The 25966-nt window shown below is 38.2% G+C and overlaps 4 protein-coding genes across 4 annotated transcripts; all 4 read left to right on the top strand.

Moving 5' to 3' along the window:
• Positions 1–80: 80 nt before the first annotated feature.
• Positions 81–7420, top strand: Cbr-daf-11 (the record flags this gene model as incomplete). The annotated part of the gene is made up of 18 exons (XM_045237492.1): positions 81–112; positions 672–673; positions 1926–2163; positions 2215–2339; positions 2383–2477; positions 2527–3015; positions 3292–3544; positions 3718–3916; positions 4160–4234; positions 4282–4372; positions 4417–4593; positions 4641–4738; positions 4804–5078; positions 5509–5538; positions 5623–5805; positions 5855–6375; positions 6421–6525; positions 6575–7420. 18 exons carry the CDS (start codon positions 81–83, stop codon positions 7418–7420), a joined length of 3834 nt encoding a protein of 1277 aa, XP_045097796.1.
• Positions 7421–11257: 3837 nt separating this feature from the next.
• Cbr-tre-3 lies at positions 11258–17608 on the top strand (the record flags this gene model as incomplete). The annotated part of the gene is made up of 10 exons (XM_045237491.1): positions 11258–11332; positions 11379–11413; positions 11459–11559; positions 11606–11964; positions 12009–12395; positions 12444–12830; positions 12877–13029; positions 13674–13748; positions 17303–17359; positions 17411–17608. The coding sequence occupies 10 exons, from the start codon at positions 11258–11260 to the stop codon at positions 17606–17608; spliced, it is 1827 nt and encodes a 608-aa protein (XP_045097795.1).
• Positions 17609–21552: 3944 nt separating this feature from the next.
• Positions 21553–21903, top strand: CBG27051 (the record flags this gene model as incomplete). Its single annotated transcript, XM_045237490.1, has 1 exon — positions 21553–21903. One exon carries the CDS (start codon positions 21553–21555, stop codon positions 21901–21903), a length of 351 nt encoding a protein of 116 aa, XP_045100602.1.
• A 372-nt stretch (positions 21904–22275) lies between these two features.
• On the top strand, positions 22276–25265 carry Cbr-ceh-32 (the record flags this gene model as incomplete). Its single annotated transcript, XM_002636542.1, has 5 exons — positions 22276–22488; positions 22962–23054; positions 23113–23288; positions 24173–24430; positions 24689–25265. The coding sequence occupies 5 exons, from the start codon at positions 22276–22278 to the stop codon at positions 25263–25265; spliced, it is 1317 nt and encodes a 438-aa protein (XP_002636588.1).
• Between the last annotated feature and the right edge of the window lie 701 nt (positions 25266–25966).

Here is a 25966-nt window from a genome sequence, read left to right as displayed (position 1 = left end):
TAAGATGTGTACAGATGTAAAGAAATGTGCTGAGTAGCAGAGATAAATAGCAGTAATTGAAAAGAAAAATATCAGACGAAATGCTTGGTGGTGGGGGAGGAGCTCCTTTGGGGTGTGAGCTGTCTCCTCAACACGGTTCACCAACTTTTTTTTACTTCATCATTCCGTTTTTTCTGATGTACTTTAGATCCTCATACACCTGACTGATGCCGTCATGATCTTCGACTTCTAGGAATTTCCAACAGTTTTGCATAACATAACATTTTTTGAATTATTTAGAATTTTTTGGAATAGATAATCAAACAATGATTTATCTAAGATTTATCTAAGATTTTTATCTAAGATTTAATTAAACCGATCTTGCATGTAGTTTGACTTGTATGCTGATGATATTATACTCCAGTGATTTTCGAGAAGACTCTCTAACCAGCTTTGTTTCTACGGTCACATTTTGAACCTGTTAGGAAAGCAGAAACTGAATGTTTTGACTATTTCACATATTTTTTCAGCATAAACGCTCCAATAGAGTGTCTCCAAACGGTCAACTTTGAGCGCATATATCTCTTTCCCTGCAAAAATATCAACGAGTGGTCAACTGACAAAATGTATTTGATACTATGATAAACATTTTATCCGTTGACCAGTTTTTGATATATTTTACAGGAGCCGAGATGCCTAAATATCCACTCAAAACTCAAAACTTTAATCATTCGAAAGTAAAGAATAGAAGAACCGTAAAAATCAAAACTGATTTGTTTTTATTGGGCACCACCAGTCCCTCAGGTGAAAATAAAACCGGCTTGTTATTTTTTTGTGTATCTTTTTATTATTTCCCACTGGGACAATTTTATACTCGGAAACAAACTGCCACCACCCTCATCTGAATAAAGTCCAATCTATGAACCATTAATTACTTCCGAATTCCCATAACCTCCTCCCACGTACCATATTTTGTCAAATGTGTCATGAACTTCTTTGTCCCTATCACTCCTCGATTCCCCTCTTTTTGCTGTAGCCGTTACATAGCTCGTCTTGTTAGCTGAAATTGAGGTGTCTCTTGAAGGAAATGAATTCAATTAGCTATTATCTGAAAGAACATATCACAGTTTCTTTAATTTCCGGGATATAGCTATTGTCTTTACTTTTATTCTTGCTATCTTTTTCCAACGGATATGTTATTCATGTTTTTTTATTTGCCGCAATCAACTTCGAATTTAAGAGTCTACTTTTTTTTTGAATTCAGAACCTGTCAAATCTAACAAATAAGACGCTTCTTGGACTGAAACCGCTACACAGCCTCTTCTTTTTGTTTACCTGGAACCATTCGCTAACCTTGACGGCAATGTGACTTTATAACCCTATTCATTAACGGCTGAAATTCGATTTTTTTTCTCGTACATCAAATAATTGCCCAAATTCTCACATTTTTCAGTCATTACAAAATGTCCTTAAAGTTAAATTGGGATACCGTAACCGCTCTGATAGAACGCGTCCCAAACAGTCCACTTTGAGCCGATTTACCCCGGTTCCTGTAAAACATATCAAAAAGTGGTCAACGGACAAAATGTATATCATATTATCACCAACATTTTGCTAGTTGGCTACGTTCGGATATATTTTACAGGAGCCGAGATAAATTGGGTCGAAGTTCTATTAGAGTGTTTACGGCATTTCGATTTCAAAAAGTACGATTCTGCAAAAAAAACTAAGCTATAAAATGTTTAGATGGTTCTAAGTTATAAATAAAAAATTGATCACTACAAATAGTTGAAAATTCTGTAAGATCTTGTACCGGATTACTGTATATATTTTTTGTATATTAATCCATTCATAATTCTATTCTAATCTTTTTGTTATTCATCCACTTTTCGAAGCGTATTCTTTTATGATTTCACTACACAACTAGATTTTATCTCATCATTCAGATTGCTCATTCTGTTGTTTCAAAGTGTCGCTCGATTCGTCCCGTCCCACCGCTGTCTACAATGTCTTCATACTCATCCAATACTATTTTTTGCTCTCAATTCTGGAGACGTCGCAAAAAACTATTGCGGCAAATATTCCAGTTTCCCTGTTCATCGACTCGTCTATTCGAAATTCAGATGCAATTTTTAATCAAGCCAGAGACGAAGTTCTTCAGTTTTCTCCAAATGTTACGTTAGAGTAAGGATAAATTATATTGTTTGTTTCTTTCTGAAAACAATTTTTTTCCAGAAATGTGGTCTATAAAAGTGAAACATGCGGGAGTTTAGAATCAGATACCAAAGATATATTTTCATATTTTACTAATTATCATTCCAAAAACCATAGAATCACAATGGGACCAACTTGTTCCGGCAGTAAGTCAGTTAATGAAAAAATTATTCATCTTGCCCTTTTGAGATTTTCTTCGTTTCGCCAATCTGACTGCTGAAATTCAAACTTTACAAATAAATATTCTAAAAGGATACCCCTATTATCATCCAACAATGATCGATGTAATTCACAAATTCTAAAAAGTGCTTCATAAATGAAAAATGTTTTCAGATGGTAACCAGGTCACCTCAAAATTTAGCAGAGAACGTTGTTGCAGTAGTAAGAGGATTCGAATGGGGACAGGTGGGAGTGGTATTCTGTGAAGAATGTTATGCAGATGACAAACTTGCCAGCGAAGCATACTTTTCTTATGTTGAAGATATTCTTTTGGACAATAATATTGCAATGAAAGAAATCGTGAAATTGAGAAAAGGGGAATCGAAGGAGAATATTTCTGAAATTATCACCATCTTTGAACCATCAGCTAGAGGTAAACTGATAACAAAATACAATATAAGGAAGGTTAAAATTTCAGTAATTCTTTTGTTTCTTGGAAATACTTTGGAAGAGTATATTCCATTCATGGAAGCGATGAGCTTCAATAACTATACCACGGAAGAATACACTCCTGTCATTGTGATATCAAAGAATTCGTTGGATTTGGCGTACCCTTGGCAGAATAACATGCCCATGCTCGAGATATTTCACAAAACTATCATTGTGAGTTCATACAAATAAATTCTCCGTTACCGTATTTCCTCTACCAGAAGCCCACTTATACCATCAACGTTGAGCTCAATTATCTCAATACCTCTGAAAGATATCAAAATTAGGTCAACTGATAAAATATTTTTGATATTATGATTAACTTTTTGTCAGTTGATCGCTTTTTGATATCTTTCACAGGAATCGAGATAATTGAGCTCAAAGTTGACGGCTTGGGTGGGATTCTATAAGAAGGAAAACGGTAGTGCAGAAACGGTGGATCTATTTCAGGTCCATAATAACTGTTACGAAAAATCGAAACTTTCATCGTTTCTCTCAAAATATACGTTTTCTTCACTCGACGAAACCTTAATCTCACTTCAAATGTACGAAGGATACTACTTGCTCGGTTCCTATCTGTATTCTGCCATAACGAACATAACCCTTTTCAATTATGTGGCACCTGAAAAAAGTATTGCTTCTATGGATATTCATGGACCATTCGGACCAATTTATATCAACAATAATGGACAGAGAGTAGCAGGTAAGTGAGGGTAGAAGTAAAAGGAAATTTAAACTTTGGCATAATTATAGGTTACCGAATTCAAATGAAGCATTTCTTTTAGTTTAGTTAGACTGGAACATATTTGTTGTGTTGCTTCAATCATTTTAGAATTATTTAAAAAAACGTTTGAATAATAGACCACCAAATTTCAGGTTTCGAAGTGATGATAGTGAATAAATCGGAACCGATGAGAAACTATACAACAGACCTAGGAACAGTTTCTACCACGAAAAAGTGCCCTCGTATGGCTTGTCTTCATTTCGTTATCAACTCAACCTCATCACCATCTTATGAACCACCTAAAGATGTGCCGTTATGTGGTTTCCATGGAGAGATTTGTGATCAGACTGGGTAAGTTGAAGAGACATCAGGCATGCACACCGCATCATTAGTATCCCTTCTTTCGCCTTCTTCTTCTGCCTGCTTTATGGTGTAACTCTCTGTGCTCCCTTCGAAGAGTTTCTGAGACTTTAGCACGTAGGAAGGAAATTTGAAAAGTTGTTCTTTTTTCTTTTCCATTATTTAAACTCATTATTCAAACTATATATGTTCCCATTGAATGACCTCAAACAATGAGGCGCTTTCTGATTCCAGTGTGATTTACGCGATTGGAGTCGTCGGCGCTGTCGTCGCTATTTTTATTGTCTTCTATGTGGCTATTCGAAAATTGTAAGTCTTTCTTTTGACATTGAAGTAAGAACTCTGAAATTTTTAAGGGTGACTAGTACCAGAGGGAGATCCATCAGTAACCCATGGCTTATACCATTTCACGACCTTCGATTTATCGATTTAACAACTACAGATGGAGTGAGTTAAAATCGAAAATCTTGTTACAGATAAGAACTTTTCAGAGCCAACAAATGTCAGTGCAAAGTCTCAAGGAGAAGATGGCAGAACGGGCACATCTGAAGTCGATTGCTCGTACGAAACTGATTGCTACCGTTGACCAAACTTATGTTCTAGTTGATAAATTCGTTGTGAGAGATAAGATTCGATATGAGAAGAGTGATATCAATTTGCTTTATCAGGTAAGTAAAAGTATCCCTTTTTCATCTAAAGTTCCAATTTTTTCCAGATGAAGAGTCAAGTACAACATGACAATTTGAATCAGTTCGTTGGCTTATCTCTTGACAAGAGCTCCCATATCTATGTTATTTGGAACCAGTGTTTTCGGTACGAGCCTCTTTTTGAAGACGTCTTCGTCAAAAGTCAAAATATTTTCTTTGTTTGTTTTTCAGCGGAAGTTTGTACGACCACATTTTCACGAAAGAACGGTCGAGAGATACTGCAACGAACTTCGAAGGAGCATTTCTTCGTGATATTCTGAAAGGCTTAGACTATTTGCATAACAGCAGTCTGGAATATCATGGAAATCTAACTCTTCATAATTGTCTTTTGGATTCTCATTGGATCGTTAAAATCAGTGGTTTCGGTGTCAATCGTCTTCTTGTCAAATGGAAGGCCAGCGGACAAATATTCACAGAAGATCACACGCCAGTCTTAAAATCAGAAGGTTTGTTGGAAGTGGAGAGATTCAGAGACAAGGGCATTGAACGTATAATTATGTGATGGATGATATTTTTTGAAATAAGAGTGCGAGGGAGTGATAAATAAGTTGAGAATTCGTGTATTCAATGTAGGCATTACTCATAACTAACTTCTAATTAGTGGGTGTTGGCGAGGCAAAGGTTGTTTATAATCCAGTAATTTTCAATTCACAAGGGATGAGAATGCTATAGAATTCGTTTGTTGAAACAAAAACAAAGATCTTGAAGATGAAATAATCGCCGTAAAACCTGTAGTAGAAGGGCCCCTAAATTTCACTTTTGAGGCAATTTATCTCGCTTCTTGTCACAGATATGAAAAATATGTCAAGTGATAAATTGTTTATCATAATATCAGAAGTATTTTGTCATTTGACACATTCTTGATATCTTTTACAGGAATCGAGATAATTGAGCTCAAAGTTGAAGGTAATTTATCTTTTGAAAGGAGAAATGTCAAACACAATTTGGCTTTATCCTTCAAAAAACTGATTCATATATAGTTCTTTGCAGAAATTCATTATTTTGATCCTTTAATGAAGGCGGTGTGGAAATCTATGAATGGAACGAAACAAGACAAAGGAATGATATCAGGGGATATGGGAAGAAGAGGTGACATGTACTCGTTTGGTGTCATTTTGTACGAGATTTGCTTCAAAAAGAAAATGGTTCCACCATTGTTTGATTATCCAAAAGGTGAGGAATTTTTTTTTGGAATTCCAGATATTTTAAAATCAAATTTAAGGAGAAGACGAGAGCGTTTTGATTGACGATGAAAACGATGCGATTGCAAGTAAATACCCACTTCCACTCGATCTTCCACCTAACCATGACATGCACAACGATCTTATCAAATTGCTGGAAAACTGTTTTGGAACTAATCGGCCGGACGTGAAGCTTGCCAGGAAAATTATAGATACAGTTCTGAAAGTGCAAGGATCACTTGTTGACTTGATGATCAAGAACTTGACGGCTTACACCGAAGGTCTGAGTGAAACGGTCAAACAACGAACTGATCAATTGGAGCAGGAAATGAGGAAGAATGAAGATTTATTGAGAGAACTTCTTCCAGCATCTATAGCAGAAGATGTAAAAAGAGGATTAAGACCAGGAGCAAAATCATATTCACAAGTAACTATTCTATATTCCGATATTGTTGGATTCACTTCTCTATGTTCTGAAAGTAAACCACTGGAAGTTGTCAACTTATTGTCTGGAATGTACCAGAGATTTGATCAAATTATTAGTACGAATGGCGGCTACAAGGTATAAAAAATTCCAGTTTTAATCTTTTGATTAATATTTTTCTAGATGGAAACGATTGGAGATGCGTATTGTGTGGCCGCCGGATTACCAGAAGAAAGAGCAATGGAGCATGTCAAGATAATCTGTATGATAGCGTTGTATCAAAGAGATGTGAGTTGTTTTTGTCTAGGTTTCGTATATGATTTCCTATTTTTTTCAGTCGTTACATCACTTCGAGATTCCTCATCGAACGGGACAATATCTGAACTGTCGATGGGGATTCAATTCAGGAGAAGTTTTTGCTGGAATCATTGGACAAAGAGCTCCACGCTATGCATGTTTTGGAGAAGCTGTTATGTTGGCTTCCAAAATGGAGAGCAGTGGAGTAGAAGATCGTATTCAGATGACATTGGTAAGCAAACAGCTCCTGGAAGATCACTATCCCTTCTTCAAATGTAGTTTTAGGGGTGGAGTTACAGTTGAAGTAAGTCACATTGTAAGATTCCAGAAAACCGAATTTAATTTTCAGCCTTTCGGTCATATGCTGACCTATTGGCTGGAAGGAGTACAAGAAGGAAACACCATAAGAGTTGCAGAATTTGAGGAGTCAACTAATGAAAACTTGAAGAAAACAGTAGAGGTTGGAGAGTATGGACATGTTGTGAAAGTAGTGTTGAAGCATTCAACTCCATCTCCAAAGGCCAGTGAACAAAAGAGCCGACAGGAATTGGCAAGAGAGAAAGTTCTGAAAGAAAAAGAACTAGAAGAGTCACGGCTGAAGCGTCAGCAAACCCTCCATGAAGCACTAGAAGAGTATGAAGATGAAGTTGAAATGAACGCTATACTGAAGGATGATGATGAGAAACACAGTGCGGGTGATTTGACAAGTATTCTGAGTGTTCCATTAGAAGGTGAAGATGGAGAAGAAGAGGAAGAAGGCAGAGCAATTGGACATGGAAGGCTGGATAGTCAAGCTTCAACTATTTTTGCGGCGGACGATCCAGCTGAAGAGTCATTGAAGAAATCAGATCCCGATCTTAAAAAGACAGATCCCGAGCCAGCCTAGTTGTCAGGAAAATTTCAACTTTTTTATCTTTGAAACATAATGGTTCTAACATAAATCTCACATTTGCTCATTATTCTATTGGGTTCCCAGTCTTTTAGTTCATCTTTCCCAGTGCCTCATTTTTTATGCTTTTACTAAAAAAAAACATTTTTATATTCCTTTATTTTTGATCCAAGTACTTTCACCACTTCCCTTATGATATTATCCATTGAAGCCTTAGTACTTTTCCTCCCTACACCATGAGTTAATTCAAATGTCATCCTGCCCATCTTTTTATTTATTTTTTGCTGGTCCATAATGATAAGGGTCCTTTCATATTATTTTTTTTTGCAAATCTCATATTTTTATGAACCGCTTTATACTTTTAGTTTGTGTTGAGATCAATTACAAATCAAAAAGTAACAAGGAAGTCAGCCAACAATCTAGGAACATGATTTCATGGGATTAGAAGTACGTGTGAATATGATACTATGACATATATCAATATTATGAGTCAGACAAAAAACTTATCATAATGTAAGACAGATGCTACACCTTTCAAAATTATTCACGTGGGAATTTACGATTCAATGAGTTTGAAAATGATTTTCGATGAAAAGTCATCTTTCTTAACAGCTCGTAATAAACTTGTTTTGAACGTTTTTACATTTCAAATTTACAATTCAAGTATTACAGTACTTCCTCTAAAAGAAGCTCACCAAAACCGCGAACTTCGATCTTAAATATCTTTATTAATGTAGAAGCTATGAAAAAATTGTAAACTGATAAAATATTAGTGATATAACAAGTAGCGATTTTCAAAATTTCTAATTTTCATCCAAAAGCAGTTCGATTTCCAACATTTCTGTGAAGTTTCACAAATTGTACATTTTATTTACTGAGCGAAAAATATGTTCAAATTTACAGGAAATACGTTCAATTCAGTGGTGACAGAAATCGATGCTTTCGATTTTTGTGAGTTTGGCATATTCACGTCTTTCACAGAAATCGAAGCTTTTAATTTCTGGGAGAGCGGAAAATTTACGTGGCTCACATAAATCGAAAGATTCAATTTCTGGGAAGAATGTGGGAGGATTCAGAAGGGTCATGAAAAAAGCAAAATGAATAGTGAGGAAACTATCGTTGGACTTGTTGCTTTCCAAAAGACGGATCCGTGCTTGAAGAGGGTTTTTTTCCATGGGAGCTATCTGTTGGCTGAAAAACTAGCAGAATTTTGGATTACATTCGAAGGTTTTAGTCGAAAAAAAAAACACAAAACTCATTATTGAAATTTTGAAAGATTGGCAACACCTGCTTTTTAGCTATCGAACGATATTTTTCCGTCTCTCCACCAATTTCATCCTAAAGTACTGCACATTACAAAAGTGAGTTTTGTGTTTTTTTTCCGATCAAGACCTTCGAATGTGATCCAAAATTTTTTACTAGCTAATTTTTCAGCCAACAGATCCCATGGAAAAAAACCCTCTTCAAGCACAGATCCGTCTTTTGGAAAGCAACAAGTCCAACGATAGTTTCCTCACTATTCATTTTGCTTTTTTCATGACCCTTCTGAATCCTCCCACATTCTTCCCAGAAATTGAATCTTTCGATTTATGTGAGCCACGTAAATTTTCCGCTCTCCCAGAAATTAAAAGCTTCGATTTCTGTGAAAGACGTGAATATGCCAAACTCACAAAAATCGAAAGCATCGATTTCTGTCACCATTGAATTGAACGTATTTTCTGTAAATTTGAACATATTTTTTGCTCAGCGAATAAAATGTAAAATTTGTGATCAAAACAACACATATTTCTATTTTCATCAGAACTTTCAAATTTTCTGAGAAGATTTACAGAAATTTTGACATTTTTTGATTATTCCTTTCAGAATTAAAAATTTTGAAAATCACTACTCTTATATTATGATAAATAATTTATGAGTTGACAACGTTTCGATATCTTTGACAGGAATCCAAATAATTGAGCTAAAAGTCGTCTATTTGAGTTCTATTAGAGGAAATACAGTAACTATGTGTGTTTCCAAAACCATGAATACTTCGAATCCTGAAATGTCATACCATCGGAAAATAATCCGTTTTGAAACAAGTGAAAACTCAACCAGCCTGTGACCTCCGATCAATAATTCAATAATTCTTTTAAAGTCATCTCTGACGATTTTCGAAAATCATAAACTGATAAAACTGGCATGTTTGATATGTCTTTTCTCCTCTTGATGATTTTTGATGCAAACTTTTCCAACCCATTCTGAAACTTGCATAAAATACAATAGGAATGTTGAATGTTATTTGCGGAAAGGTGTGTTACTGGTACGATGAACTATGAAAAGGACAGAACCACTTTCAAAACATTTCAGTTCAACTGATATTCTAGTCTGAAACATTTCGATCAAAAAGATTACCTGCACACACATTTTCGGCACATGAGAGTTATTTTCTTATCTGCTAAATATGAACCATTCTCTTATCAGTTGCTCCGCCTTTTTCGAAAAAAATCAGTTTTAAAGAACTGCAGTTTTCCCATGATTGGCAAGTTTGAAGTTTCTTCGTTTGATTTTCTCGGAATTCATTTTCCATTGCCTTCATTTTCTCACCTGATTCTTGTGGTTCACTGAGCCCAACTCCATAATTCTTTGCTCTCACACGTACATAATCTAACTGAATTCTCCGCTTCTGTTTCAAGAGGGAAGTCAAAAATATTAAAAGTGAAAAACAAACGAATTGATTCGATTCCGATACGTTTTTCCCTCCATTCGGCAGCTCGGAATATGAAAAACTTTTCGAGAAGAGAAGAGATGATAGGTGGACAACTCACACCTGGTGTTCTTTTTCGAAACCAGACACCCTCACAAATCATTTCTCGTTTCCCTTCTTTTTGCAGTTTCTCATTTTTATCAAAGCTCAAAAAACGCGCAATATCTTGTTATTTTAGTCAGAAAATATAATGGATCCAAAATTAAAAATTTCACCCTCGCCTTATCGAACAGCCATTTTTGAAGCTGCTAGTTCGAAAAATAGGCTAATAACACTGTTCTAGATCGATGACCCGAAATATAATTGAAATTGAAACCTGTTGAAACCTCTTCATTGAAAGGTACCCCCGTTTTCAGTGAAATATGTTACGGAAATTCCACATTTTCACAAAAAAAATTTGTTGAAATTGATAGGTTTTCATGAATTTTGAAAGAAAATTCACCAATTTTTAAAATGAACATTTTCGAAATAAACGGCCCGAAAATAGAAAGATCCCCTCTAATTGAAGGGCCCCTATAATAAAAGTAGGTACCTCGGAACAATAGAAAAGCCCTTCTAATACAGGTTTTCCAGTAATTTTTATTTTGGGAGTCATAAAATTGATCCACTTTCCAAATTTGATGTCATTTTTAAACAAAATTTAATTTTTTTAGTACATCCTGTTTTTCACTCTACCCAAATGTGTACATTTATTTTCTTTTCAAGTCTTACAACTTTTTGAACATTATAGTTTTCCAAATGAATACTCGAATCTAAAAAATTTGCAGATTTCGTATCAGCTCAGTCATTCTTTGTTCTTTTTTTTCTGTTCCAGAGCAGTCGTAAACCACACAAAAAGCATGCGAAACCTTCGCCCTTTTCCTTATCACCCCACATTTTCTTTTCAATTTTTGATCGTCTTTGAAAGTGTTGAGCATCTCAAACAACAGTTTTAAGAAGTCTTAACCGTTACACTAACTAAATACCCTTTTAAATCATATTTTCCTTTTTTTTCATTTTTATCACATGTTTCATAATTTTTGATTCCAGGGGCGGTATTTTTCAAAAAACACGATTCGTCTAACTTGGCAACAACAATACTGAAAATTATGCTAACCCGGTGGTGTTTTCTAGTTTCAATTGCTTTATTATGTTTCATTCTAAATGGGTCATTTCAAGTAGAAGTGAGTTGTATCGTCTCTATAAGAATAAAACTGTTCTATTTTGCAGATCCACGTCTGTGACTCAACAAACTCAAATAATTCGTAAGTTCTACTCTCTTTTGTAATAATTACACTGCATGTTTATAGGTTCATATATTGCAATGGACCGATATTGGATGCTGTAAACTATCATGCACTGTACAATGATTCGAAAGAGTTTGTTGATATGCCGATGAAGCAAGATCCTTGTGAGTCACAGAAGCAATTGCTAAAAAATGTTGCAAAAACTTTCAGTGGAAGTGTATAACGCATGGCTGGCTAAATTTGGAAACTCATCAGCTTCAAGCTTGAATAAGACGGATGTCCAGGCATTTGTGAACCAATATTTCAGTGCTGCTGGAACTGAATTGGTTGCTTGCACTCCGGATGACTGGCAGGAAAAACCTCCTAAACTAGCAACGATTCTGGATCCGCAGCTTCGTGAATGGGCCTACAAGTTGAATGCGATCTGGAAAACATTGTGCCGTAAAATCGATCCAACCATTGTCCAGCACAACTCTCGCTATTCATTATTGTATGTTCCTCATCACTTCATTGTTCCTGGAGGTAGATTCCGAGAGTTCTATTATTGGGATGCTTATTGGATCATCAAGGTAATAGATCATATAAAGATTTCACAGTTCTATAAAATTTTTAGGGGCTCATTGCATGCGAGATGTATAACACCACCAAGAGTATGATCAGGAACTTGGCAACGATGGTAGATCAACACGGATTTGTTCCGAACGGAGGGCGTGTTTACTATCTTCAAAGATCCCAACCTCCCCTTCTCTCTGCAATGGTTTATGAGCTTTACGAGGCGACAAATGACAAAGATTTCATTGCGGAACTTTTGCCAACTCTCTTGAAAGAATCGAATTTCTGGAATCAAAAAAGAACAGTGAATGTGACATTGAATGGAAAAGAATACGAGGTTTATCAGTATAAAACTCCGAGTAATGTGCCAAGACCAGAGTCCTACCGAGTTGATACTCAAAACTCAGCTAAATTGGCAAATGGTGCAGATAAACAACAGTTCTATCAGGTTAGTTGAGTTCTGTTAGATAAGTTACTAAATTGTGAACTTCTCTAGGATCTTGCCAGTGCAGCCGAGTCTGGATGGGATTTCTCCACAAGATGGTTTTCTGATTACAAATCCTTGACAAACATCGAGACAACAAAAGTATTGCCTGTTGATCTAAATGGACTTATTTGCTGGAATATGGACATTATGGAATATCTATACGAGCAAGTCGGAGATACAACCAATTCCCAAATTTTCCGAAACAAAAGAGCGGTATTCCGGGATACTGTTCAAAATGTGTTCTATAACAAAACGGATGGAACTTGGTACGACTACAACCTGAGATCCCAATCTCACAATCCAAGATTTTACACTAGCACTGCGGTTCCACTTTTCACTAACTGCTATAACACCCTTAATACTGGAAAATCTCAGAAAGTCTTCGATTATATGGATGTTAGTGTTAGATTATGTCTTTGTCATTTTGAGTGATTTTTTTCAGAAAATGGGAGTATTCAATTATCCAGGAGGAATTCCATCATCCATGTCTCAAGAAAGTTCTGAGCAATGGGATTTCCCGAATGGTTGGAGTCCAAACAATCACATGATTATTGAGGGATTGAGAAAGTCTGCAAATCCTGAAATGCAAGATAAGGTAAAAGATTCCCAGGCCCTTATAAAAATACTTGGGGTAAACGGGGTCATTGAACATAAGTTGGATGGTCTCTGAGCAAATAACTCGGGTATCAATGTATCGTTCTTTTGCAAGTAGAGTAATTGAAAAAGCACTTAAAAGTTCGTACTTATATAAAACGTACCTCTTTGGTATGTTTTTCTAAAGTATCCCTCTCTAATTTACAAATGTAACTTATCCGAGCAAATCTTTTTTTGTTTACTCCGATTGCTCACCAACCAAAGTTGTACATATATAGAAAAACATGGTTGACGAACCTAATTTAGATTTTTAGTGCAGGCTCAAATTAGCTGTATATGTTTCAAGAAATATTTTTGCTCATGTCTCTTGATCCTTTTTTCCCTCATCTTATTCACCGGTACCCACTTGTGTACATTGACCACGAGGACAATTATATGTAGTGTAACTGTAAGAGCACACCAAATGTCCATGTGTCACTATAGTGTGAAAACCAATCTGTTGTTGACACCAAATTAAACCGGAAGACCGGTGGCGTTGAAAGAACTCGGCCGCACAAAATACTGTAATGGAGGTGCTAAGTTACTGCTAACTCTCATAATCCCCCTTTTGACCATGTGGAGTTATCTAATCAATTTGATTTTCAGGGATTCCTCATTGCATCCAAATGGGTTATGGGAAACTTCCGAGTGTTCTACGAAACTGGACATATGTGGGAGAAGGTAAGACATTTTAGTTCTGGAAATGATAAAGAAAACTCAAGGAGTTATAAACTATAAAAAATAGATATAACAAGTAGTGATTTTCAAAAGTTTTAATTTTGGGAAAAATATTCAGAAAGTGTTAATATTTCTGTTATATTTGTTGAAAAAACACGTTGCTCCCAAAAACTTAACGGTCCATCTTTTGGGAGATTCAAAAGATTCACGTGGCTCACAAAAATTTTTGAAATTTCAGTACTTTGATGTGAAAATTAAACTTTTGAAATTCACTACTTGTTATATTTTGAAAATTCAAAAAAAATCATCAAAATCTCGAACCTGAAGCGTGCTTTGAGGATATCAATTTTTCTGGTGAACTTCAAAATTACACAGTACAGATTTAAAAATGTCAATATAAGGACTCGATTGAGATGTTTCGTAAACCTCTTTTATTTCGATACCTACCATGAACGCTCTAATGGAACGCCACTTTCAACTTTGAGTAAAACTATCTCAGTTCCTGCGAAAAATATCAAAAAGTGATCAACTGACAAAATATGATTGACTCGATCATAAATATTTTGTCAATTAACTCTTTTTTTATATCCTTTACAAGAACTGAGATATATGGGCTCAAAATTGGCGGTTTGGGAAGCTCTTCTAATAAAAGCTTTACGGTAATGCTTTTTTTTCTAACCTAAATTCGTACACTATTAATCTAGAACCTGGGGTGAGAGTACTCAAAACATTTTTTGTTTTTCTAGTTTCTAGAAGTTCTAGAATTTTATCACTCGTCCCGAATATTGTCTCCCTTTCCTCTTCCCATCAAAGTTTCGAATTCCTAGTTTCTTCTACTCGACGAAAGAATAGAGAGCCTACATCACGCCGACCGGGGCCGTCATCATCATAATCATCACTATACATCCTCCTCCACTTTCTTGTCTTTTTTCTCTATTTTCCCACTCCAAATCATATGTAAATATAATTTTAAGAGGGTCCGCCACCATTCTAACACATAAGCTCTTCACATGCATCGTTTCTCAGATTCGCCTATTCTTGCGATTATGTAGATTGTGTTAAATCGCGTGTATGTGCCCTGAAGCGGCATGATTTGGTGTCGTAGAAGGGGCTCCGAATATCTACTACGGTAGGTTAGAGGAGCCCATCCAATGATCGAGATGAGCAGTTGAGACGATGAAGTTGATGAAAATATAAGTGTGTATGGGAGAATAGTAGAAAAATATGTTCGTGCCTATTGTCGAATTAAAAAAAGTGACACCTGAGAATTTGTTCCTCAAACGGGAAGAGCTCGGAGAGTCCATCAAGTCGTTCCCCACATTTTGACCAATTTTTAGAAAAAGGTCCGATGAGCCCTGTCCGTTTCTCTCCTCTCCAGGAAACCGACGACGGACAGGGTCAACAAAACAATCATTGGAGATGATGAACGGGTACTGTATGTTAACAATGCCAGTAAACACCTGTGGCGCTCTGCAAAGGAAACGGTGGGATCGGTCTCAAAAGGCAGCCTTCAGGAAAAAATCAGATTTTTCCGATTCGGTTAGACAGTGCTGAAGTAAAATACCGCAAGCTGCTTCCGGATTCCTATGTCATCAACTTTGGCTCTACTGCTTTCAAATAGAAAGTGGTATTTATGCACATCGCTCTCACCTCTAGAGAGGCTCAGTGTTGAAATTTTTGCATGACAACGAAAAACCACACAAATATTCGAAGAGCCGTTACAAACTCCATCTTCTAGGAATCGAAGTTTTGCATTGCCCATCGTACACCGCCGACCTGGCACTAGCTAATTACTACCATATCAGATTTCTCCAGAATCGTCTTGCTGGTGAGAAAGTCCTTGTCGGAAGGATGTCAAGAAATTTTTGGAACACTGTTTTGCCTCTAAGTCGCCAGAGTTCTACGCGAACGGAATTGCCCAACTTCCGTTGCGCTGGCAAGAAGTTATGAACTCCAATGGCGAAATAATTTCTCAATGATTCTTGTTTTCCTTGAAGAAAAAACTACTTGAAGAAAAGTGACCACTATTTATTGAACAACCTAATATACCAAGAAGTCAAAATTTTGTTCAAAAAATCCCACTACATTCACATAAATAAATTTGTTATCTACAGTATCCGTTTTTGCTCCGCCCCCTCGTAAATCGGCACGAGCGCCGTCTCCGAGATTTTCAGGTCTCACTTTTTTTAATCCGACAATAATATCAGTTTATCTTATAAGAATGAAGCTCCCCTAAATGATCATGAACAAGTTCCGTGATGATGTTCCATCCAAACCCTGTCAATTAAGTAACAATCGTTTTCTTTACCGAACGAAAGTGGGTGGTAACGGGGTAACAGGTGTACAATAGAAAAATAACATCTCCGTTCAAAGGAATCCATTATGTCATTGTGTGTTGACTTGTTACCTCACTCCCGTCACTAATCCGCCATGGCCTCAATCCTGATAGTGTCTACCTGCAGCCGGCCCCTGCAGAGAGAAAATAGTTAATGGTACATGTGGTAAGATGTTTATCGGAAGGCTTACCGGAATCATTTAGACGGCGCGGACAGGTGACGCTATTACTGTATCCCTTACCTAGTAAGGGTCAATCATTGGGAAGAGAAGTTGATTTTTGTCGAAATAGGTGCGGTGAAAGATGAAGACCCGGTGTTTTGAAAAGTGAAGGATCACTTGACTAAAGCGGTTCTTTTTCTAACACTACTACAGTACTACCATGACAATAGGTCTCGATGCGCGAGAAAAAGACCGAGAAAGGCAAGGAATGGCATTGGTTTGATTGGCACCACTTATCGATGATCATGACCTTCTTCTCTCGTTTTTGTTCATCATCGTTTTGTCAATTTCGTCTGAATACCTTCTTTTCAATTGTCTTCTCTTAATTTCGATAGTTAGAGAAACGGAGGATGATTGAACACCTACGATTACTTGATCGATACAATTTGAACAGAAAAGATTAATGAATCAAACTGAGGATCCCGAGAACGAAATAGTTGCCACGTCTTCCGAAGTGTCTGTTTCAGCCAGATCAATTCCCCCATAATCGTTGAGTGCAGTCCTACATAGAATATTAACAGTTTGGATATAGTTAACATTTCACACCTTATTTCACGTGCTGAGCAAACTGAGAACACTTGTCTCAACTAGGTGTCATTCACACCTATCAGTGGGTTGAGTGGTGTTTCTTCACACTTAACCTCTGTATATTTGAAACTGAAAATTCTGATTATGAGAACATTTGTGGGGGATCAAACGGTCTATTCCCTTTCCCTTTACTTTCCTGAATTTTTTCTTTTTATTTGCATGTTCATTCGTGTCACCAATTATCGAAGCACTTATCGCTTGGGGTGTGTTTATTGGAGTCCCGTAGGCCCCCCGTCTGTCAGCAACTCTTGAGCCGCCCTTCTAAATTCTAGTGTCGCACACAAAAGGAAGACAAGTTGTTAGTGAGCACAAATTACCATAAATCTGTGATGACAGCTTGAGCTTTCACACTTTTCTTTTCGAAAGGTTCCACCGGAAGATAATGAAATCAACTCTCAATTAATTAATTTCAGTACAATGTCATCGGAAGCTACCCGGCGCCGGGATCTGGAGGAGAGTACGATGTGCAGGTATGGAGGGGTAATGTAGAGTTCTGAGTAACTATAGAAACGGTGTTTCAGGATGGTTTTGGTTGGACGAATGGAGCTATTTTGGATCTCCTCTTGACCTACAGCGATCGACTCTTCGTTCCTGAGAATTTGGTCAATGTGACTACAACTCCAACTAAATCGCCATCAGTTGAAACTACTACAAAAGTGTCTTATCTTTTGAACTCGTGGATTGTTTTCCTTGGAGTCCTATTTTATGAGCTTTTCTGAAAACTTTTATAACTCTAGAAGCAAATTGAAACTGTATGTAAATAAAAATCAACTATCACACTTTTTCATCGTTCCCCCTCATTTTCGCGCACCGGCAACCACTTGATTCTGATGATTCAGGTGAAGAAATAACCTGAAAAGGGACGATGACGGAAGGGTTTCCTTCTTATTCTTTCTTTTGGTATACACTGCCGGAAGTTGTATTAACAATAGGCAAAATAGGTAGCATATTGGCGGCCGGGAGCCAGCTACCCTTTCGTTTATGAATGACACAATTGGGAGGAGTGGTGGTACAATATGAATGGAAAAGGAAGAAGAAAACGGACCATGCAATAAATGGAATTGGAGTCAGAAGCAGACCAAAAAATATGAAAGGAGAGAACAATAACTTCATTTCAGATGGGAAGCATTGAGTGTTTTTTCTATCAGTTTATTGCTGAAGGTGGAGTTGAAGAGACGGATCTATACGATTATGTTTCAGATATTAAAATGTAGATTCTTAGATGTTTCTACTGATTCCAATTTCTATAGAACAGTCAGAGCTTATGGCATTGATGTTCGGAACGGAATTCGGAATTCCGAAAATTCCGACTATCTTCGGCGGAGAGCTTCGTGGACTACGGTATATCAAAGGCATCTTGTGTCAGAAGAAAGTGGGATTTCTAGCTTAAAAATTGAAGTTTAACAATTGCCGAATTTTCCCGAGTTTCGAAATTTTGAAAATCGCCATTTTCGACATTCTGAAAATTCCGAAATAATCATTCCGAGCATTTATGGTTTTTACACTGTGGCGTCCCGGATTTGTGGAGATTCTGTCCAAAGCACGGTTGGAGCCTAGGCTGTCAATCTGGGTGTGATTGAGATTAGATGAAACTTCGCGGTCTCAAATCTCTGACCCCGACACTACCAAATCATCGATATGGATATTGATATTTTTAAAAACCTGTGTCCTCTTAATATCTTTCATCCCTCTCACTCATTATTTTTTATTAGGATCTTATCAGTTATCATAATATCTGTTTCGATTACAGAACCCCTCTTTTCTTTGTTTCAAAACCGAACAGTGTGATATGTTAACATGAACTGTCGTTTCGCTGATATCACCTGATATTTGTCAACTCAATGAAGAATCATTGTCGGGGAAGCTCTTTCTACCTCTCTTGTCATTCTCACTCTTCTCCTTGTCCCTATTCACTTGTAACCGGCGACTCGTATAGCAGTCGCAATTGCCGAAAGAGAGAAGGATACGGTAAGAGCAACAAATACGACACTTGTTATATCACTGCTCTAGTGGCGCTCGTTTCTTCTTCTTCAGATTCGTTTTCTTCTTCTACATTTTCCAATTTGCCTCAAGTTGTATTTGTCTTTTCACTGAGTCCCCCATCAATGACAAAAAGAGCGCGAAATGCGGGCGCGGGGTGGTCTTTATGAGCATTCAATTACCGTAGCACATTTGGATAGCCAAGAAGAAGAAGAAGAAGGAAAAGAAGCAAACGATGGGTCAAATTTCCAGATGCATCTCTTCTTGACAATCTACACATATTCTCACCTGTCGAAAACGATCAAGATATGAATCTCGACATGCCTCTAGCAACAGGGGGTGAAAGAAATGCACAGTTATCGTTAGCTTACAATAATGTTATCTAAATGTGTATCAAAATGTTGCGCTGAGGATTATGGAGCTCAGATGGCGTAACACATGTTTAACGAAGTCAAATTGATAGGTTAAAACAATTGCTGTACGATCCAAACCGTTCGAAGGGCAGGTGCATGACCTATGATGTGAAGATGGGACAATTCTAGAAGAACCTTCTTCACGGTGTTTTTTTTCCGAACGTCTTCAGAAGGCGCTCAAACGTATATGACTGTAATACTACAGTAAAATTAGAGTTGCCTGAACGCGAAAGCCACTATCTAGATTTCTGTATGTTGCCTGCACCGCATTTTTATACCTATCAGGCTCTATGAACTTCCCTCAACTTTTGCAACACGATTTTCGAAATTTTCAGTCATAGGTCAACTCTCGTCCGTGAGCCGGATAATAGCTTCCGGAGCATTTCTCGGGGTTTTGAAACTCTAAATTCACCCCGCTGTTATACATCGTCTTCTCCATTGTACTTTTTCCTCTTCTTCAAGGGACAAAAGGTTATTTAGTCTCGAAAAGGTGGACCGGAAGTTGACACGGATTATTGGACTGATCGTCGTTTTGGACAAATAGGTGGCCGATATACAGACCGTTGACAATGTATCAATAAATGGTAATCAGGAGGTTCCCGTATGTTGCTCACACAAATACCTTGCGCACACTTGTTTCGCGCGCATACTTCTAGCTTCTAGCGAACAGAAAGTTTATGCATACATATAAGTACCATTCGATGAGCTGTGGATGGTTAATGATCGTGTTTTTCTTGGTGTTGTACTCAAAAACGAGAGACCAAGTAAGTCGAGATTCTACACGCCATCTCTCTCCAACCCGAAAAGCTCTCACGTTTCTTGGCTTTTCCCCACCAAGATTCTTTACCCCTTATCCCTAATCCGATGACGACGATGTTGGTATAAGAGCTACATAGTCAATTGTAACCAATTAAAATAGATGAGCTGCTGCTACTGCTACTGCACATGTTTTAAGGAGTTGAAGGATCTTAAGCTTATGGCGTAATATTTGGATAACATGAGGATAAGTGGGTCCCCTTCCAAAACGGCGACCATCCAAATTGATGGTGACACCGGTGTCGAGTGGATGGGTTCCATCCGGGAAAAGAAGGGAAAGCCAAGGAACCGTCCTATTGCGTAACGAATGACGTTGCAGATGACCTAATTGAGCTTTTTCCTAAATAGACTCACTAATTGAGGTTCCTTCTGTTGTATCTATTTTCAAATAGAAAACTGAAAGATCCTAGAGGCACCACTCTGATACTGTAACCCGAAACTAGTAAGCATTACCAGTGATTCCTAATCCCTGACTCTTTTCACGTAACCTTTTTTGCCTACAGCTATCAAATTTCTTGGATGGATTACGGTAGAGAATGTGTTTCTTCCCCTTCTCACAACCACGCGCGAGGAGCAAACATCCCGAGAGTCACCACTCAGTGACAATCAACCCCGACACGGTGGTTAGATATGTGTATCGATTTGAGTTGATCAATCAGAAGAAAAGAAGGAGATGGTGTAACGAACAAGACGATGTAAAAGACCATGAAGAAAACGATAGAATACAGATCTTCCGCATGATTCTTAATCCTGGTATCAGTGGCGCGCGCTAAATGGCTTAACCGGGGGAAAGAATATGGCGACAACGGTCAAGGTTTGGAGTAGATTCCTTCTACATAGATGTACCGAATACAGAAATCTAGATAGTTGAAAACTTCAAAAGAGTTTGTAAGATAGTATCGTTTTCTGCCAGATGCCCATATAAGCGAGCCATCTGCTCCACCTATTATGAGATGTGACATAATTAGTAACGAGCATAATTAAAGGTAGAAATATGCCGATTTGTAGAGAGTTCCAGGGGCACCTGGTAATTGAATCTCTATTGTTCATTTGCCGTGACAAGGTGAAGACCGCTTTACAAGGTGAAATATAAGGATCATTTATTTATTACTGTTTTATTGGTTGTAATCCGTAACACCCCCTGATTTCACTGTTTTGATCCACTTCTGAAGAATCTTCTCCAATTGCCACACTAATCAATTAATCACTCAAGCGAGCTGTCATCGCCACTTATAGGGTCCGAAATTGACTGAAAACAACTAATGGCAAGGGGTCGAAGAAGGGGGCGGTGTGATTGGAAGAAGTGGTAATAGGCGAAGGAAACAGAAACACTAAATAAATGCCATTAGCGAAACAGCAAAAAAAAAAAAAAAGAGAGACCTCTTTCAAATCATCCATCGAGATGGGGCCTGGCGCCTCGAGAGGAGAACTGAGTACTTGTTTTCTCTTACTCAATGTTCATCAATGCCATACAAAGGAGTACGGTATTGGAAGTGTTAGGATGGGGAGACGAGTTGGATAAACACGTGGCTGTTAAGACCATTTGGGAGCATGGTTTGACGAATGAATGTGGAGATATTGGGCAAGTGCGAACTGATGTTCCATCTATGGTTACAAATATGGGGACTGTTAGAGACTCAGTGAAAAATTTGAAGATGAGATTGAAACTTCCATTTTCAGAAGACCGAATAATTGTGCAAGAAGCTTCTTCTTCTTTTCCATCAACAACTTCAATCGACATCTTTATCTTGCGTCTCCCTCCTCATCCATTCGGCGTCGCCGGCCCCTGCAGTTCCCCTGATTAGTTTCGTAGTTAAACAAAAGCTTCCTAATGATACTCACTTACCCACTACCCCAGGGACAAGAAGTCATCAGTATCGTCTCTCTTTTAGACTTGCATCCCTTTTTCTTCTTTTCCAATAGAAGGGGCGGGGTTTTCAGTATGAGGGTTAGGCAGCCAACCCGCGCGCGTCTCTCACGACTCCGCCCCCGTATCATTAGAAAGATTCGTTGCGCCGAGCGCATACACATTCAACCACACCATACTCATTCGATACATCCCCCATCCTCCTGGCAATCTGACTCCGACAACTGTCATTGATTTCCAGTGTGACTCTGAGTCATTGATCCCAGAAGGGAAACTGTCTCCGAGTCCTAATCCCCTACCCTTCGCGAACATGTTCACTCCAGAACAGTTCTCGAAGGTTATGTCCCAGTTGGGTAACTTCTCCCAATTGGGTCAAATGTTCCAACCCGGAAATTTGGCGATGCTTCAAGCACTTCAAGCCAATGGATCCACAGCCACTCCATCTCTATTCCCAACTATGCCAGTGATACCATCCCTCGCTGCTCCATCATCACCAACAACCTCAAATTTGACTGTTGACCAGGTTAGTTTTTTGTTTGATTTCTAGTAGAATTCTTCTTTTTCTTCTTGATGATAGCGCCCAAATATATGTGTCATTAGAGTAGTGGTGAGCCATCAAAGAAGTAGGCCGCGAAGACATCAGAATAGTTGAAGACAAAGAAAAGAGTAAAAGAGAAAAGAGTTGAAAGCTAAATGATATAAGAAAACGATTTGATCAAATTTGAAACGTATCTTTTCCTCTTCTCCCTTTCTTCTTACTTCCGTTCTCATCCTTCTTCTTTTTTTACTTTCAATCCAATCATGCTCCTTGTCTTCTCATAACTTTATTGCTTTTTGTCTCCTCTCTTTCTCGCCTTCTGCAACAAAGTGCAAAAATAAATTCCATTTTTCATCCCCTTCTCTTGTTACACAAAATGATTGAAAAATGCTTTATAAAGGAGAATCATAAGTATGAGACATCTTCCCTATCTATCAACTTCCAATATCAACTTTCAGATCGTGAAAACCTGTAAGAAACTGGAGAGCGAAGGAGACGTTGACGGTCTATTCCGATTCATGTGCACTATTCCCCCACAGACGGTCCAAGAGGTAAGACACAGTCTTTCTTTCCTAGGAGCATAGATCTTAATCTCATCCCTAATTCCAGGTGTCCGCAAATGAGACGTACCTCCGAGCAAGAGCTCTCGTTTGTTTTCATGCAGGTCACTTCCGAGAGCTTTACTCGATTCTGGAGAACAACAAATTCTCACATGAGTACCATCCGAAGCTTCAAGAGATGTGGCACGAAGCCCATTACCGAGAGCAGGAGAAGAATCGTGGAAAGTGAGTTCGGATCCCCTTTTCTTCGTTGTCTTAAGAAGCTATCATTAGTGCGAGTTACGGTAACATATGGGGGTATAGCGCGGCGTTATTGTATGTGAGTGAGTGAGAAAGAAGAAAGGAGCCGGCTCCTTTTGCTTTGCAATCCTGTCCGACAATATTTGCGTTAAGTGAGAGGAGAAGATGGGTCTTTCTCGCATCGTTCTAACATCGATAGGACTGATAGACGAGACAGATACCCGTGAGCGACAGAACAATGTGATTTGTGAGAACAAGAGGATCAGAAAACAAGGCAGGATAGCATCTGGCGTGTCATGTCTGAAATGATCTTGAGGGGTTTTTTCCTGGGGGAAAGATCTAGATCTCATGACCGTTTCCCACCGAATACATCCGAATACCTCCACACCTTCTATCTCAAGTATCCATTTTTCAAATTAGGTTCACTTTGTCACTATCGAGGGAACGGTAAATGCGTGCTAATCGTCATCGTCTTCTTTGTGACTTCGGGTCATCCTTCTCATCCTGACCACCAGAAGAGAAGCGACGACAATACGAATGAATACCACAAATTTGACACCTTAAGAAAACGAGGTAGCTTTTAGAGCCATCTCGCATGCCGTCTGTCGCATCGTGTCCGCGCAAGAAGGGATGCGCCCTCTAATTAGCTGATTGGCGTTGATTTTGTATGTGTATGGGACTACTACCGGCTAAAGAGCTAACCTCTAAAAGAAACATGTACCATATGTGCAGCGTACAGTGCCTTGGCTTGTTAATCGGATAATTTGTTTGACTCCTAGCCGACAACTAACATGACAAGATGTTTATAAACACATCGAGGGATTTGGGATTATTTCATTGTTCGAAAAACACATCCATCTATCTTTCAGATCCCTTTGTGCCGTCGACAAATACCGTGTCCGCAAGAAGTTCCCAATGCCAAGAACTATTTGGGATGGAGAACAGAAGACACATTGCTTCAAGGAGAGAACTCGATCACTTCTTCGAGAATGGTATCTTAAGGATCCATACCCGAATCCACCAAAGAAGAAGGAGTTGGCCAGTGCGACTGGATTGACACAGATGCAAGTTGGAAATTGGTTCAAGAATCGAAGGCAAAGAGATCGGGCAGCAGCAGCCAAGAACAAGTGAGTTATAATTTCAGCAAAAAAAAACAGAAAACTTTTGGTCAACAAAGTTTCTTTGTCTGGTTGTAATGGTAGTAGAAGACAAGAGCAATTAAAAACGGATCAAGGAAGTTTCTTCTCTATTTCTCGACCTTATGATCCTATGTAATCTGTTTCTTCTACTGCCATATAATCTGGAAATAAGAGAATAATTGACCCGATGCATTTCAAGTGTCATTTACGTTTTTTGTGGCAAACATCCTCTCAAAATATTTTCAGGATGAATACGACTGGAGTAGAACTGAGAAAGATCGCATCTGACATGTCGGAATCAGATGATGACTTCGACGATTCAATGACAGATTCACCAAGTCCGATCGACGAACCAAAGGATCTGAGCAAGAGTAATCTTTCCAAACTCCAGCCATCCCTTCTTCCAAAGATCACAACTCCATTTGATATGTTTGCTGCCGCGTCGTCAAATCCATTGCTCATGATGAATCCAGCGATGTTTTTGCAATTCCACAGTTTCCTGAACTCAATGAAAAACTGTCAAGGAGAAGAGGATGAGAATTTAGAAGCAAGCGTGAAGGTTGAAGCCGATGATGAGGAGATCAAAAAGAAGAGATCCAAGCTGAGCATCGATGAGATCCTCAACATCAAATCCGAAGTTTCTCCTTCTCAATGTTCACCTTGCTCCAATGAATCTCTTTCTCCAAAACAGACGCCCAAGAAGGAAGTGAAGAAAGAAGTCGATGACGAAGCTGCAGCTGAGGAAGATTCTGGCAGTGTCAACAGCGAAAGATCAGATCCAAGCGAAGCTTCCCCGAAGTCATCGACATCTCAATCTGAATGAAATCTTATTTTATTCAGTTGTAATTATTTCTTTAGTCTTTTTTTTCTTCCCATCTCAGTTCAAAAACCGTTCATGTCAAAAGAACGAAAATTCTAAACGTTCCTTCTCTCCTCTCTCCAATGTTCGTTTTATCCGGTACCATCTCGCTCTCCATCCAATTTAATTTCTTTCGAGCTTTTTCCCCCCTATTTCCAGTTGCCAACAAACCACTTTGAACCTCACCTCCTGATTTCTGATGTTTTTTTCCTCTACAATCTACAGGTGATTGCTACGCCGCTTTTCCGCTCGAATTCCTTTTTTTGATAGCTTTACCTAGCGGCGTTTCGAGCACTCATCTGATGGACACTTCTTACCCAAATGTATTATTTTTCTTCTTTTCTAAATATTAAAAATCTAAAACATCTATTATTGATGATAATCTCCTCTCGACAGATCTAATAAATAGAATTCCATATTTCTAAAAAAGTCTTGGTTTCTTTTCCCTGGGATATGCTCAAGTAATTATGATACTGTGTATTTATTACGCAAGACAGGTTGTAGTAGAGAATAGTACTTGCAATGATTTCCCATTGATGATAGTATCTTCCTGGATTGGGTGTCAACCGACGTGATCTCCCTCTGTGTACCTGTACTCCCACTTAAAGTGGTTTCTCCCCCTACAAGTGTTTGCTCAATTCTAGTACAAGTAATTTAGAACCAAG

The sequence above is a fragment of the Caenorhabditis briggsae genome (genome assembly GCF_000004555.2).
Source record: "Caenorhabditis briggsae complete genome, chrV, whole genome shotgun sequence".
Lineage (NCBI taxonomy): Eukaryota > Metazoa > Nematoda > Chromadorea > Rhabditida > Rhabditidae > Caenorhabditis > Caenorhabditis briggsae.
This window is presented reverse-complemented; position numbering and strand designations above follow the sequence as displayed.